Below are 14,961 nucleotides of genomic sequence, written 5' to 3'. Positions count from 1 at the left end.
CCACAGGCAGAGGAGTTAAAACAATGCTAAAGTCTGAAATTAAACCTTCCTAAAGATTTCATCTGATCAATCTCCAATTAACAAACCTGCAGCACCACTGTTTCTAGAGAGGAAAAAGAAACACCCAAAGACAGTGAAAAGCATTTCTGGCTACCTCTAATCCTGACTGGTCTAACACATAGCCAAATTCAAGTATTTCAGACACTGTTTGGTAATGAACTTTCAGCATCTTCTGTTACAAAACCACCCAAACCAAGCCTAGGTTGATCTCTTTTACCATTTCAAGGCAACCTACCTCCCATCTCTGCATCTGCACTGCCCTTTGTTTTTCCAACCTGCTTCTGCTTTAGCGGTCCTCCTGCCCCTTGCTGTCCCTTTCCATTTCCATTCTGAACTGTTGCACTGGAAGAATTCACAACTTTGTGTGGTGAAGATGGAGGACTGTTAAGTTTGTTGTTAGTGTGACCACTGGCTTGTCTGTCTTTTAGTCTTTTCTTCAGGTGTTCTTGCATTTTAAGACTCCTTTCGTCTCGCTGAATGAAGTTTGTTCTCCCATGAGAACGAGGTTCTGCAACAAAAAGAGAACTTGCTTCATTATTCACAACAACTTGTTTGCCAGCTGAGAAAATCAGTGTCTCCATTTGAGAGCTGAATAGCTACAGTGAAAACACAACTTGAAAACCCATGGAAACTGAAGAGTTTCACAGCTGATATTCAGATGTCTCCGGGCAGCAGAGCAAGGAAGGGGTCAGAATCACAGCAAGCATCACACAGAACAGTACAAGTTGGAAGGGACCTCTGGAGATCATCTAGTCCAACTCCCTTGCTAAAGCAGGAGCACCCACAGTAGGTTGCCCAGGATGACAATGCCCAGGCAAGTTTGGTTATCTCTCCAAAGAAGGAGACTCCACAACCTCTCTGGGCAGCCTGGGCCAGGGCTCTGATACTCTCACACCAAAGACATTTTTTCTCATCTCCTGGGTTCCAGTCTGTGCCCATTGCTCTTTTTCCTGTTGCTGGGCACCACTGAAAAGACTCAGGCCCCATCTGCTGGCCCTTTAGATACTGAGAAGCACTGATATGATCTCCTCTCAGTCTGCTCCTCTCCAGGCTAAACAATCCCAGGTTTGTCAGCCTTTCCTTGTCAGAGAGATGCTCCAATCCCTTCAGCATCCTCCTCTGGACTTTGCTCAGTAGCTGTCTGTCTCTTTAGATCTAGGAAGCCCAGAACTGGACCCAGTACTCCAATGCCTCACTAGTGCAGCACAGAAAGGGAGAAGAACCTCCCTTGACCTGCTGGTGTCAGTCTTAATGCACCCCCTATTAAAACACATATCTATGGCACAGCTGACTGGCAGTCTACAGAGCAGGCTCATACCAGTGCATGGGCACAAAGCTCAGCTAAGAGCAGAATGAAGCTAGAGGAGGGCAGATTCAGACTAGAGACTAGGAAGAAATTCTTTGCAGTGAGGGTGGTGAGACACTGGCAGAGGTTGCCCAGGAGGCTGTGGATGCTCCCTCCCAGGAGGTGTTCCAAGGCTAAGCTGGATGAGGCCCTGTGCAGCCTGGTCTGGTGGAAGGTGTCCCTGTCCACAGCAAAGTGGTTGGAAACAGATGATCTCAGAGGTCCACTTCCAACATAAAGCATTCTATGAAGGTATGAATCAAATTAAATGCATTTTCAGTAAACTTCCTGTGAGGAAGCTTTGAAAACCCTGTTGTGATAGTCCAGAGTGGTTTCAGAGAGCAGCATTTTCCAGCAAGGGAGAAGCAATTAGTGTGGCATTTACAGCAGCTGTGAAAAACACAGTATTAGAACACTTCTAAGTTACTGGGCTTGCATGAAATCCTTCAGAACAGCAGATTTGAACTCTGTACAGTCATTCTGTTCAATCTGGAGAGGAGAAGGCTCCCAGATGATCTTACTGTGGCTTTTCAGCACCTTAAGGGGCCTACAAGAAAGCTGGGGAGGGACTTTTTAAGCTGTCAGGTAGTGATAGAACTGGGGGGAATGGAACAAAGCTAGAAAAGGGTAGATTCAGACTGGATGTTAGGAAGAAGTTCTTCACCTTGAGAGTGGTGAGAGCCTGGAATGGGTTGCCCAGGGAAGTGACTCAAGCCTCATCCCTGGAGGTACTTAAGGCCAAGCTGGACGAGGCTCTGGATAGCCTGATCTAGTGCGAGGTGTCCCTGCCCATGGCAGGGAGGTTGGAAGTGGATGATGCTTGTGGTCCCTTCCAACCTTGCCTGATCCTATGGTTCTGTGATTCTCACATGGGCAGACTTGCCACAAGCTAAGACACCACAGGGACAGATACTCAGGCTCAGACAGATGCCCTGAGTGAAAGGCCACTCTGTGCACTTAAGCACTGCCTCCCTCTCACCTTGTTCTTGAAACACATGCGGTGGTGCATGCTGGTGAATGAACTGTGGTGGCAGCTCTCCTGTCCCAGGAACTGGAGGGTACACTGGGTGAGGTGGGTGGGCAATCAAAGCATGGTGATGATGCATGTAATGTGGCACGTGGGGAGGAGGAGGAGGGTGCATAGAGGGGTGGAATTCAGCCGAGTGCGGCAGTACCACCACTTTCCGAACTCCGTTTTCTTCCACCACCTGTCATGCAACAGAAGAAATGAACAAGTTAAGACCAGTAACAACCTTGTAACTGTTGTGCATTTACTGAATAAAAGACCCTCTGTGCTTAAGCTCACAACCACAACCTGAGAGCCAAGGATCAATGAATTGCACTGGAAACTCAGCATTTGCCACTGAAGAAACCAGGGTCTGAGGTGCCTCACACAGCACAGCCCTGAGCTATCTGTAACCTCTGGATGATGTAAATAGCCTCTGAAATGTGAATTGTTCAGGCTGTAATTCCCAGTCTCCTTGTAACCACAGCCAGAAGAGCTCCTTCATACCATGTCCTGACTGACAGCTGTCCTGCACAAGCCCCTGCACGCCCTCTGGTAGATGTCTGTGTGCACCTTCCTAGCCTATGGCAAGCACAAAGCACTTCCAGTCAGCTCTGCTGTCGTCTACTCTGATCCAACTCGACTCAAATGTCAAAACAGCTCATGCTTGCCATGGGCTAAGAGGATTCAGACAAGGAACCTGTCTGAGTGTCTGAACTCCAGGGTGAAAGATGCCAAGACAGCACATGCGTGCACAAACACACACACCTGAGCACGTCCTAAACTGGCTGTAACCAGGCTCCTTCTGCAGGCATCAAGTCACAGAATGGTCTGGGTTGAAAGGGACCTCCAAAGGCCATCCAGTCCAACTCCCTCTGCACTCAGTATGGGCATCAGGCTGCCCAGAGCCCTGTCCAGCCTCACCTTGAATATCTCCAGGGATGGGGCCTCAACTACCTCCCTGGGCAATCTGTTGCATTGTTCCACCACCCTTGTGGTGCAAAACTTGTTCCTAACATCCAATCTAAATCTGCTTTTCTCTCATTTCAAACCATTGTCCCTTGTCCTATCACTGCAGGCCTTTGCAGCCAGTCCCTCTGCAGCCCTCCTGTAGCCCTTTTCAGGTACCAGAAGGCTGCTATTAGTTCTCCCTGGAACCTTCTCTTCTCCATGCTGAAGAATCCCAACTCTCTCAGCCTGTCCTCACAGCAGAGGTGCTCCAGCCCTTGGATCATTTATGTGGCCTCCTCTGGATCTGTTCCAACAGTTAATGCCTTTCTTGTGCTGATCTCTTAGCAATTTTCAACCTTTTCATGCAGCCCTCTGTTACTAAACACACACAATTTCTGTGTTGGGGCATTTCAAGATAAAGCCCTGACAGAAAAGCAGAGTCTATGTTTTATCCTGTAAGGTCCTTCAAGCTCCTCTCTCCCAGTGTAGCTAGTTTGGCTGCAGGGAATCACTGCAGCATTTCCCAGTTGGCCAAGAAGGCTTTATGGATGTTGAAACTTTGCTGAAGCCCAAAGTACATTTTGAAAAGCTCCTAAGCTGAAGACAGAGCAAACTAAGGAGAAATTACTGTTCTGAAGGGAAACAGAAATGTGTCTGCTGGGAAACTGCTGTGACAAAGTTCAGCTGTCAGAGGCCCTCAGTCAGCTGTATGAGTAGCAACTCTGAACTGGCTTTAAATAGAAAGCAAAAAAAACCCTACAAGAAGTCACTCAAGAGTAAGCTCAGGCTGCACAGACTTTGGTTTAGAAACAAGGTGGGAGGCCTTTTGCTTCACCAACAGCCCTGAAGACACCTCCTGAAGCACACCACAGTGCACAGAATGGGAACACAGGCTGCAGCACACACAAGTCAAGGCTCACCGTGAATTCTCCTGCCAATGTCAGCTCTGTTTTATGTATTACAGTAAGCAAGAAGACATGGCACAGCTCTGAGTAGGATTTTAACACAGCAAGACTTACACAGTGTTCAACAGCCTCAAGTTGCTACTATGTCCTCAGGAACCACTGCTGAATCACTTCAAAGGGCCTCTCAATGGTCTCTTCCAACCCAAACCATTCTAGGATTCTACTCTCTGATTCATTCCACTTGGGCAGAAACCAAGGTAACAACTCTGGGCTCCTCCAGACAGATTTGGGAACAAAAGAGTCTCACCTACTGACAAGAAGAGCAGAAGTAACTCAAGCTCTTGATTTAAGACTTGTCTATCCCTGTCATAACGACCAAGGGAAAACAAATCAGAGCTCCCTGGTTTCATGTGACAGCAAACACAGAGCAAAGGTATTTGCCTGTTTGCACACCTCAGCCTCTGCCAGTGCTTTGCTGTTGTTTGCACTCAAGACTCCATTTCATATCGATGCAACAAATTCTCTGGGGGAATCTGTCTTGAGGAGCTGTGTGAAAGCATCTACTGAGAACAGCAGAAGCATGAGGTGCAGAGGCAGCTGTATGCAAAAACCCAACTGTCTGGAGAACACAAGAATAGCTACAAGGTTTTCAAGTCTGCTTAGGAAACTCCAGGTTTTGAGCATCACCAGGAAATGAGAGGCCTCATCTGGCCTGTCTAAATGTCTGTTTTTAAACACTTCCCTTTACAGGTGCAGCCATTTAACAGCAAATCAACCTGGGAACTTCAAATACCTCTGCTAACAGTTCCAATGCCCCACACAGCTCTGATCTGCTGATCACAGAACAGCATGGGTTGGAAGTGACCTCAAAGGATCACCATACCACACCTTCTCTGCCAGAGCAGGATCATCAGGGCCACTTCCAGGCAGGTTCTGGATATCTCCAGAGAAGGAGACTCCACAACCACTCTGGCAGGGTGGGGGGAAGGAAAATGGGTGAGGATGGAAAAGCAAAGCTGGGAGTGAAGCCCAGAGCCTTGCTCATCTCATAGGCACTAACACCCCTCACACTTCTGCTACAAGAACAGTGTTTTGATGAATCATAGAGTGGTCTGGCTTAGAAGGACCTTAAAGATCATCCAGCTGCAACTCATGGAAGTGTCCACCATGGGCAGGGACACCTCCTACCAGACCAGGGTGCTCAAGGCCCCATCCAGCCTGGCTTGGAGCCTCTACCAAGTCCTCTGGGTAATCTGTTCCAGCGCCTCACCACCTTACTCAAAAGAAATCCCCCAAACAAGATCCAATTTCACCTCCAATAAAGTGGTTGACAGTTTCCATGAGGAAAATAGAAGCAATGCTTTCAAGAGCTGTTCCAGCCAAACTCATCAACAGCCTTATGATTAAAAAAGCCACACCCACAAACACATTGAAATAGAATAAAGTTTACCTGAGATACATAACCAGGAGGCACAAATATAGGTGGCATAGAACCATTTGGTGACATCATAGGAACATGTGCTGGACCTGGGAAGTAACAAGGTGCCACTATTTAACAAGCAAGGCTTTTACAAGCTCAAGACACATTTATTCCAAAGGTGGTGGCTTGCTTTGGGACCTGAAAAAGCCAGCAGCTGCATCCAGCTCTAGTTATGGAACTACTCGTAGACAAGCAGGTTTAGAAGCAAGGCTTAAAATAGCTCAATAAGGAAAAACAGGTTGGGGGAGAAACTTAAATCAGCAGGACTGTGAGTTCAAAGAAGAAGAGTGACTGTACCAAGCAAATCTATGCAACTTGCAATGGTTTTTAGTGAGGGATAACAAATTGTCACACTCAAAATACACACTGAGGACGATGTAATCACCTCCAAGAAGCATCCAGAAGTTCAGATGGTGCTGCTGAATGCAAGTATGGCTGTCTATTTACTCTACAAAAAGCACAGGTTAGATTCAGCCCAACCACCACAACATCCACCCAACAGGAGTTCTTTAGCTGCACAAAAAAATCAGCAGAGGTTCATTTTAACTCTTATTTTCTGGCAGAGCTAAACCCTGTAGCAACAACACTGGCACCACAGTCATGCTGGCAGTAGTTCTTCATTTGAAGTGAGACTGAGTATTCTTGTTCACATCAAACTGAGAGAAAAGTGTTCCTCTCTGGGACTTGATGACAATAAAATGTCCACATTTTATACATAATATCATCTGAAATGGTGAAAAACCTTCTACATTTTATACATAATATCATTTGAATTGGTGAAAAACCTTCTATAAATGGAAGCTCTTGATTCAAATTCAACTTCACTTCCAAGAGGTATTTTGACCTGGTGAAAGCTGTTAAATTCTGTCACTTCCCCAGAAGGTAAAAAGCAGTTTGCAGGCTACACACAGAGGGTAGCAATGCTCCCCACACTACCAGCAGGCTGCTGGTGCTGCTGCCTGACAGCACAGTGAGGTCACACAGCAACTAGTGAAGTTATTTAGGTTAGTGTGCACTAGATCCCATGTAAATCCATGTGTTAGGAGTCTGAGAAGGCAGTCAAGGATCATCACAAAACCAGCTAAGATGCCAGCCTGGTGTAAAGCAGCAAAGCCTGCAGAGCTGCAGGGGCATGGTGGCCATTTCCCAGCACTGTCTCACCTGTGCTTTAAGTTCAGACTGAGAAAATCTGATTTATTGCAGAACATACCCCCAAAAAAACCCCATCTAACATCACAGAAACAAATGCTGGTAGGGAATCCTGTGATAGCTGCAGAACCAAAGGCTTCAAGTTCAGGATTTCAATCTTGTTCCTTTACCTTGAATACACTGAATGTGTCCATCTTCAGTTGTGATGGTAAATGTTTCACCTGGGTTTACCTGCACAAGAATAACCTGCAGAAAACAAGAAAAGATGTTTGAGTGGTTGGGTTTGGGCTTTTTTTTAATGCTAGAAATGACCTGAGTCAATCTCCTTCCATCTCCTCCTTACACCCATGCATTAGAATCATAGAATCAACCAGGTTGGAAGAGACCTCCAACCTCATCCAGTCCAATCTATCCTCCAGCTCTACTCAGTCAACTAGACCATGGCACCAAGTGCCTCATCCAGTCTTAGATGAAAGCAATAAAGCTTTGCTAACCTTAGAGAGGGGAAAAAATAAGCTGAGAAACACTGACAAGTGGAAGGAAATTCCTTCATGCTTTGACATCCACTCATTCATTTTGCATCATCACTTTTGGACTCTTCCTCTACTACCAGAGGCACTCAAAGCAATTAACTAAGTTTTTGTGTGCCATATTTTTCCCACTGCTTTTTCTTCTTTCACTGAAGCAATAGATTAGAATCATAGAATCAACCAGGTTGGAAGAGACCTCCAAGCTCAGCCAGCCCAACCTAGCACCCAGCCCTGGCCAATCAACCAGACCATGGCACTAAGTGCCCCATCCAGGCTTGGCTTCAACACCTCCCAGGGATAGCAACTCCACCACCTCCCTGGGCAGCCCATTCCTAGTGACAAGAACTTCAGAGAGAGAAGCTTTAGCTAAGGTTTCACCTTGCTCTCCATGCTTTGCCCAGGAGTTTGTTGCAGCTTCAGGGCTAAACTAGCAAAATCAGGACTGTATGTACAGGGAGACAGAAGAAAAGATGCTTTGCCCCAAACTCAGCTATATTTTTTCACTGAAAGCATGTTGGCATGGGATTTTGACAGGATGAAGATGATCAAATGCTGCAGCACCCCTCCTAAGACAACAGGCTGAGAAAGTTGGAGTTGCTCAGCCTGGGGAAAAGAAAGCTCCAGTGAGACCTTGCTGCAGCCTTTCAGTGTCCCAAGAGGGCCTGCAAGACAGATGGAGAGGGATTCTCATGAAGGCATGGAGTGACAGGATAAGGAGCAAAGGCTTCAAACTGGAAGAAGCTCACTTTAGACATCAGGCACTGGAGCTGGAGGTGTTTGGAAGATGTGTGGACGTGATGCTGAGTGATGTTGTTTGACTGGTATTGGCTTAGCAGCAGTGATGCTCTTGTGACACCCCACCTGCAGTCCTGTGTGCAGTTCTGGAGCCCCCAGCACAAGCAGGACATGGAACTGTTTGAGCCAGTCCAGAGGAGGCCACCAAGATGCTCAAAGGGCTGCAGCAGCTCTGCTCTGAGGACAGGCTGAGAGAGTTGGGGCTTTGCAGCCTGGAGAAGAGAAGGCTTCCAGGAGACGTTGGAGTGGCCTTGCAGTGTCTGAAGGGGGCTACAGGAGGGCTGTGGAGGGACTATTGACAAGGTCTTGGAATGATAGGATGAGGAGGAATGGGTTTGAACTGGCAGAGGGGAGATTGAAAGTGGATGTGAGGAAGTTGTTTGCAGTGAGGGTGGTGAGACACTGGCACAGGCTGCCCAGGAAGGCTGTGGAGCACAGAAGCACAGAAGTCTCATCTTGGAAAGCAAGAAAACTGAGCTGCAGGAGAGGAAATCTTTTAGGAGTTCAGAGCCTCTGAACAGTCACGTCTCCAGAACATGTTTCAATTAACTGAAGTTCTCAGGAACAGCTCAGGAAACTATTAAGGGAACCCAGCTGAAGGGATCATAAGTGAGTGGTGTAATCACAGGGCAGCAGAGCAGCTCTGAGATTGGAATGTCAAGAATGCATGGGGCAATGTCATAAAGGAATGAGTCACTATGATTAATGAAGCAAACATATTTCCACCTCTCTCCCACCAAGGAAGACTTCCAGGAAGCTTGAGTGTCTCTAATGAGTCAATCTAAGCCCAGCTAGAGGACAGGCTGCTGCTAGGAGTGACAGTAGTGTCAGGCTTGCTGTAGAACACTCAGGTGTGCCATGCAACCACTTGAGAACTGGTGGGCTGAAGCTATGTCAAAGCACTGAGCACTGCTTCTGCTTCCTCCTTTCATCACTTTCCACTGCTGAATTCTTTTCAGGACAGGAAACTCCTCCAGGTTCTATGTGAAATGAAACTCCTGAGCTAAGTGTTAGAAGGGACTGTCTGAAGGGACTGGCCACACAGCCAAGCAAGTTTCATTGCTGAGAACAAACCCACTGTGCAGGAATCTGTGATCAGCCTGCCCTCTATGGCAGCAAAATAATGAAAGTCAGTCTGTGTTAATAAAGCTTCTAAGTCAGTTCTCTACTTGAACTTGCAAATGCAAGACTGTGGCTCAGAAGCCCCTCTACAGGAAAGGTGTCACAAAGAAGAGCAGCAAGTGCATTTGTCAGGCACACAAAGGATGGCAACATCACAGAATCATAGAATTGTCAGGGCTGGAAGAGACCTCAAAGTTCCAACCCCCCCTGCCATAGGCAGGGACACCTCACACTAGATCAGGTTGCTCACAGACATGTCAAGCCTGGCCTTAAAAACATCCAGGGATGAGGCTTCCACCACTTCCCTGGGCAATCTGTGCCAGTCTTGTACCATCCTCACACTGAAGAACTTCTTCCTAATATCTACTCTAAATTTCCCTTCCTCTAGCTTGAATCCAGTCCCTTCCAGTCCTATCACTACCTGACATCCTAAAAAGTCCCCCACCAGCTTTCTTGTAGCCCCTTTTGACACTGGAAGGTCACAGTAAGGTCTCCTGGGAGCTTTCTCTTCTCCAGACTGAACAGCCCCAACTGTCTCAGCCTGTCCTCATAGCAGAGCAGCTCCAACCTTCTGATCATCAACATGAGATGGCTGCTTATGTGCAGGCATGTTAGAACGAGAAACCTTGGCACATATGAAATCACATTTTGGGTCCCAAGAGGAATTTTCACTAGGCTGGGTAAGACATGCAGTGCCCCATTCTTGAGAGAGAGGGAGGCTGGAAAGCTGCCCAGCAGAGCAAAACCTGAGGGGTGTCACTCAAAAGTCTGCTGAAGATGTGCCCAGGTGGCCAAGAAGGTCTACAGCACCTTGGCTTGTGTCAGAAATGATGTGGTGTGGCCAGCAGGACTGGGGCAGGGATTATCACCCTGGACTCAGCACTGCAGAAGCCACCCTTCAATACTGGGGTCTGAGCCCTTCACTACAAGAAAGGTACTAAGGTGCTGGAATGTGTCCAGAGAAGGGCAAGGAAGGGTCTAGAGCACCTGTTTGGGTTTCTTTTGCTGCTCTGATCTGTCATAGTTGTAGCTGCTAGGGCTGGGGGAAGATGATGCTTCTTAAATGAAGATTCAGTGTTAAAATGTCAGGATGCCTGGAATATTTCTGAGTGCCCTGGAACTGTGCCTCCAAATGATGAGATCTCAGCACTTGCTGCACAAGGCACTCAGCCTCTGAAACACTGAATTCACTTCACCTTTACAGCCACCTTACACAAGCTTGGGCTTCAAACTATTCTGCTTTCACTTTTGCCTGCATTTCCAACCCTACCAGGTACCTCTGACTGGCTGTGTCCAAGAAACTTCTCAAGTTTCAACTAAATAAACTCAAGTTTCACCACAAGGCTGTAATTATTAATGAAGGTGCTTCACAGCAGGAAGCCAAAATCCTTCCTCCTCTCATATCCCTGCAACAGGCTCCCTGGTTGAGAGCACTGCAAGCACTTGCTGATCTTTATTGATATCTAACATTCAAAACCTTCATGCTTTATCAAATGCATTTCATTTCTTCCTTTAATTCTTTGAGTTTGTAGATGAATTTTCAAGTGTTCCAATGCATACAGCAAAAATTCCTTTCAACTCACAGCTCTTTTGAATTTCCTCTATGTTAATGTGATAGGACAAGGGGCAATGGTTTGAAATCAGAGATTTAGATTGCCTATCAGGAATAAGTTCTGCACCAAGAGGGTGGTAAAATGCTGCAATAGGTTGCTCAAGGAGGTAGCTGAAGTCCCATCCCTGGAGATATTCAGGGCTCTGAGCAACCTGCTCTAGTGGAGGATGTCCCAGCTGACTGCAGGGGGGGTGCACTGGATGACCTTTGGAGGTCATTTCCAACTCAAATCATTCTATGTTGAATGGTTTCCTTCCTACTTGCACTTCTGTTTTCCTGATGCTAGTGCTGACAGTGATGTTTTTCCCATGAGCTGAACAACAGTTTTGGGCTCCCCAGTTGAAGAGAGACAGGGATCTGTTTGAAAGAGGCTAACAGAGGGCTAAGAGGATGATGAGAGCACTGGAGCAATGCCTGATGAGGAGAGGCTGAGAGACCTGGGGCTGTTTAGTTTGGAGAAGAGGAGACTGAGAGGGGATTGAATCAATGTTTATGAATATCTGAGGGCTGGGGGTGAGGAGGGGGGGACAGGCTCTGCTCACTGTTCCCTAGGATAAGACAAGCAGCAGTGGATGGAAGCTGCAGCACAGGAGGTTCCAGCTCAACACAAGGGGAAATTTCTTTACTGTAAGGGTCCCAGAGCACTGGCACAGGCTGCCCAGAGAGGCTGTGGAGTCTCCTTCTCTGGAGCCTTTCCAGGCCTGTCTGGATGTGTTGCTGTGTGCCCTGAGCTAGATGTATGGCCCTGCTCTGGCAGGGGGGCTGGACTGGAGGATCTCTTTGGGTCCCTTCCAACTCTTGACATCCTGTGAGCCTGTGACCAAACAGGTTTCCAACCTCCCTACTACCACTGCTGGCACAGTGTGCCATGGCTTGCATGCAGGGATTGACTTGCCTGTTGTATGCTGTCCCCATTAACCATATGAGGTAGAAGTGGCACTTCGTTCAGTATGGGTGTAGCTTCCAGTGGAGGCGGCTGGTCAGCCATCATGTCTGAGAGCCACTCATGGACAGCTGCTCACATCAGCCACCTGGGAAAACAACAAGAGAGTGACAAAGTCAGACACATCTCCCCTATGCCCCAAAGAATTATCTACTGCTTCAGCCAAACTTGGTACCAATGACAGGAAAAATACAGCCCTGCCTTCAGGACACTTAGAAACATAGAACCAGCAGGTTGGAAGAGACCTCCCAGCTCAGCCAGCCCAACCTAGCACCCAGCCCAGGCCAGTCAATCAGACCATGGCACTAAATTGCTCCTCAGAATCACAGAATCAGCCAGGTTGGGAAAGACCTCTAAGATCATCCAGTCCACCCTATCACCTAACCCTTCTAATTAACTAACCCATGGCACTAAGTGCCTCATCCAGCCTCCTCTTAAACAGCTCCAGGGATGGGGACTCCACCACTTCCCTGGGCAGCCCATTCCAATGCCAATCACTCTCTGTGAAGAACTTCCTAACACCAAACCTAAACCTGATCTGGCACAGCTTGAGACTGTGTCCCGTTGTGTTGCTGGTTGCCTGGGAGAAGAGCCCAACCCCACCTGGCTACAGCCTCCCTTCAGGTAGGAGACACAAATACCTGAACTGTCTTATTAATGGAATTCTTTAAAGACAGCAAGCCAAGAACATTTGGAAACCATCAGGAAAGTATCTACAAACTTCAACAGTCTGCAAATTGATCCCTGGCCTAGCTTGAGTTAGACTCATAGAATGGTTCAGATTGGAAGGGACCTCCAATGGTCATCCAGTGCAACTCCCCTGCACTCAGCAGGGACATCCTCCACTAGAGCAGGCTGCTCAGAGCCTTGAATATCTCCAGGGATGGGGTCTCCACTACCTCTCTGGGCAACCTGTTGCAGAGTTCCACCACCCTCATGGTGCAGAACTCGTTCCTCACATCCAGTCTCAACCTCCTCTTCTCTCATTTCAAACCATTTTGCAAACAGTCCCTCTGCAGCCTTCTTGTAGGCCCCTTCAGGTACTGCAAGGCTGCTGTTAGGTCTCCCTGAAGCCTTCTCTTCTCCAGGATAAACAACCTCAGCTCCCTCACCCTGTCCTCACAGCAGAGGTGCTCCAGACCCATGTTCATTTACCACCAATTAGAACAGAACTAATTCTGGTCACTGACTGCACTTTTTGGCTGACTCTCCTCTGTGTGACAGCACCTTCTGAAGTCAATGGCACACTTTTTGCAGTGTCTGCTCTCTGCAGTGGGAACTCTGATGGTCAGAGTTTGTTCCAAAGGCTGGGCTGCAGAAAGGCTCTTGCTTAAACCTGCTCCTGTGGAGACCAAGGCCACTGCCCAATCTTTTGTGCCAGACTGGGAGGCAGTAAGGAAGAGGTGGTGCCTGTGGAGAGGAGTGAACATTTCAGGTGACTTTAATGTGACCAACAAGGGATTCCATCCCATATATGTCCTGTTCAGCATAAAGCTGAGACATCATCAGAGTGAAGCCTCTTCTTCAACGACCAGAATTGTCCCTGTTCTGTCTCTGCAGCAGATGGGAAGCACTTTCAGGAACACAAGGGTTGGGATCAGAGTCCAGTCTGGGACTTTCCCAGTGCCTGCCCACAGATTCAGTGGTGAGGCTGATGAAATTGTCATCAGAGGGCTGGGTTTGGAACTGGTTTGTATCTGTTTGTATCTGCTTCATTTCATTGCTGCTATTCTCCATAAAGCAGTTGGAGTTTTCTTTCCCAACCCATCAGCCTCTCTCTTACTCCTTTCCTCTTCCCCCTGGGAAGGCAGAGGGGCTCATGGAGAGCATCTGTCACTCATCTAGAGGCCAGCCCAGCCCTGACCCTTGACACCTCCACAGATTTTCCAGTAAACTAACTTTAATTGGGAACAGAAGTGACTGCAAACAGCCACATCTGCCTTCACTGCACATTGCAACACTTGTGCACACTGACAGGCTTAGAAGGATGGAGGGGGGTCTCCTGTCACATAGAATCACCCAGGTTGGAAGAGAGCTCCAAGCTCATCCAGTCCAACCTAGCACCCAGCCCTGGCCAATTAACCAGAACATGGCACTAAGTGCCCCAGCCAGGCTTGGCTTCAACACCTCCAGGCACAGCAACTCCACCACCTCCCTGGGCAGCCCATTCCAATGCCAATCACTCTCTGCCAACAACTTCCTCCTAACATCCAGCCTAGACCTGCCCTGGCACAACTTGAGACTGTGTCCCCTTGTTCTATCAGTGGTTGCCTGGGAGAAGAGCCCAACCCCACCTGGCTACAGCCTCCCTTCAGGTAGTTGTAGCCAGCAATGAGCTCTGCCCTGAGCCTCCTCTTCTCCAGGCTAAACACCCCCAGCTCACTCAGCCTCTCCTCATAGGGTTTGTGCTCCAGGCCTTTCACATACTCGAGTTCTTCCCAAAGGACAGCACTGGAGGACTCCAACATATCACCTTACTTTCATTTTTCAGCCCTGCACTGGAGCAGTACACATCCTTCTCCTAAAAACATACACTCTTTAAATGCCTCTCCTGGATATCCACCACAGGTGATGATGAGATTGGTATGTGAGGTAGTTAAACAGCAAGAGGACCAAAAGGTCTCCTCTTGGCCTACTTTTCTCCAGCTTAACCAACCCCTACTTCTCTTGGCAGCAGCTCCTCTTGTGCCCTAGATCCTTCACCAGCTTCACTGCCCTTCTCTGGATATGCCCCAGCACCTCAATGCCTTTCTTGGAGGGGTCCAAAAATGAACACAGTATTTGAGGTGCAGCCACACCAGTGCTGAATGAAGAGAGACAGTACCTGCCCTGATCCTGCTGGCCACACTACTGCTGACACAGGCCAGGATGCTGTTGGCCTTCTTGGGCACCTGAGGGGGCACAAACTGGCTCATCTGCAGCCAGGTGTCATCCAACACCCCTGGGTCCTTTTCCACTGGGCAGTTTCCAGATACTCTGTTCCCCAGGCTGGAGTGTTTGTGGGGTTGCTGTGCAGGATTTCATCCCTAAATCTGCAGTCACAATTTCTGAGTTGCTTTGTGC

At 48.1% G+C, this 14,961-nt stretch overlaps 1 protein-coding gene across 2 annotated transcripts in view; it reads right to left on the bottom strand.

Annotated features, from left to right (window-relative positions):
- Positions 1-14,961, bottom strand: part of LOC135183788 (fibronectin type-III domain-containing protein 3a-like) — a 63,652-nt gene that overhangs the window by 24,004 nt on the left and 24,687 nt on the right. Inside the window, exons 3-7 of one of the 2 annotated variants that reach the window (XM_064158991.1) lie at positions 11,851-11,986; positions 7,067-7,184; positions 5,718-5,794; positions 2,385-2,613; positions 296-568 (exon numbers count right to left, since the gene is read on the bottom strand). In XM_064158991.1, coding sequence (XP_064015061.1) covers positions 296-568; positions 2,385-2,613; positions 5,718-5,794; positions 7,067-7,184; positions 11,851-11,946 — 793 coding nt within the window. In that variant the 5' untranslated portion in view covers positions 11,947-11,986. Of the gene's footprint in view, positions 1-295; positions 569-2,384; positions 2,614-5,717; positions 6,478-7,066; positions 7,185-11,850; positions 11,987-14,961 lie in introns of those variants that run through there. The other variant, XM_064158990.1, reaches the window with a different exon arrangement.

This window comes from Pogoniulus pusillus, chromosome 19 (genome assembly GCF_015220805.1).
Source record: "Pogoniulus pusillus isolate bPogPus1 chromosome 19, bPogPus1.pri, whole genome shotgun sequence".
Classification (NCBI taxonomy): Eukaryota; Metazoa; Chordata; class Aves; order Piciformes; family Lybiidae; genus Pogoniulus; species Pogoniulus pusillus.
This window is presented reverse-complemented; position numbering and strand designations above follow the sequence as displayed.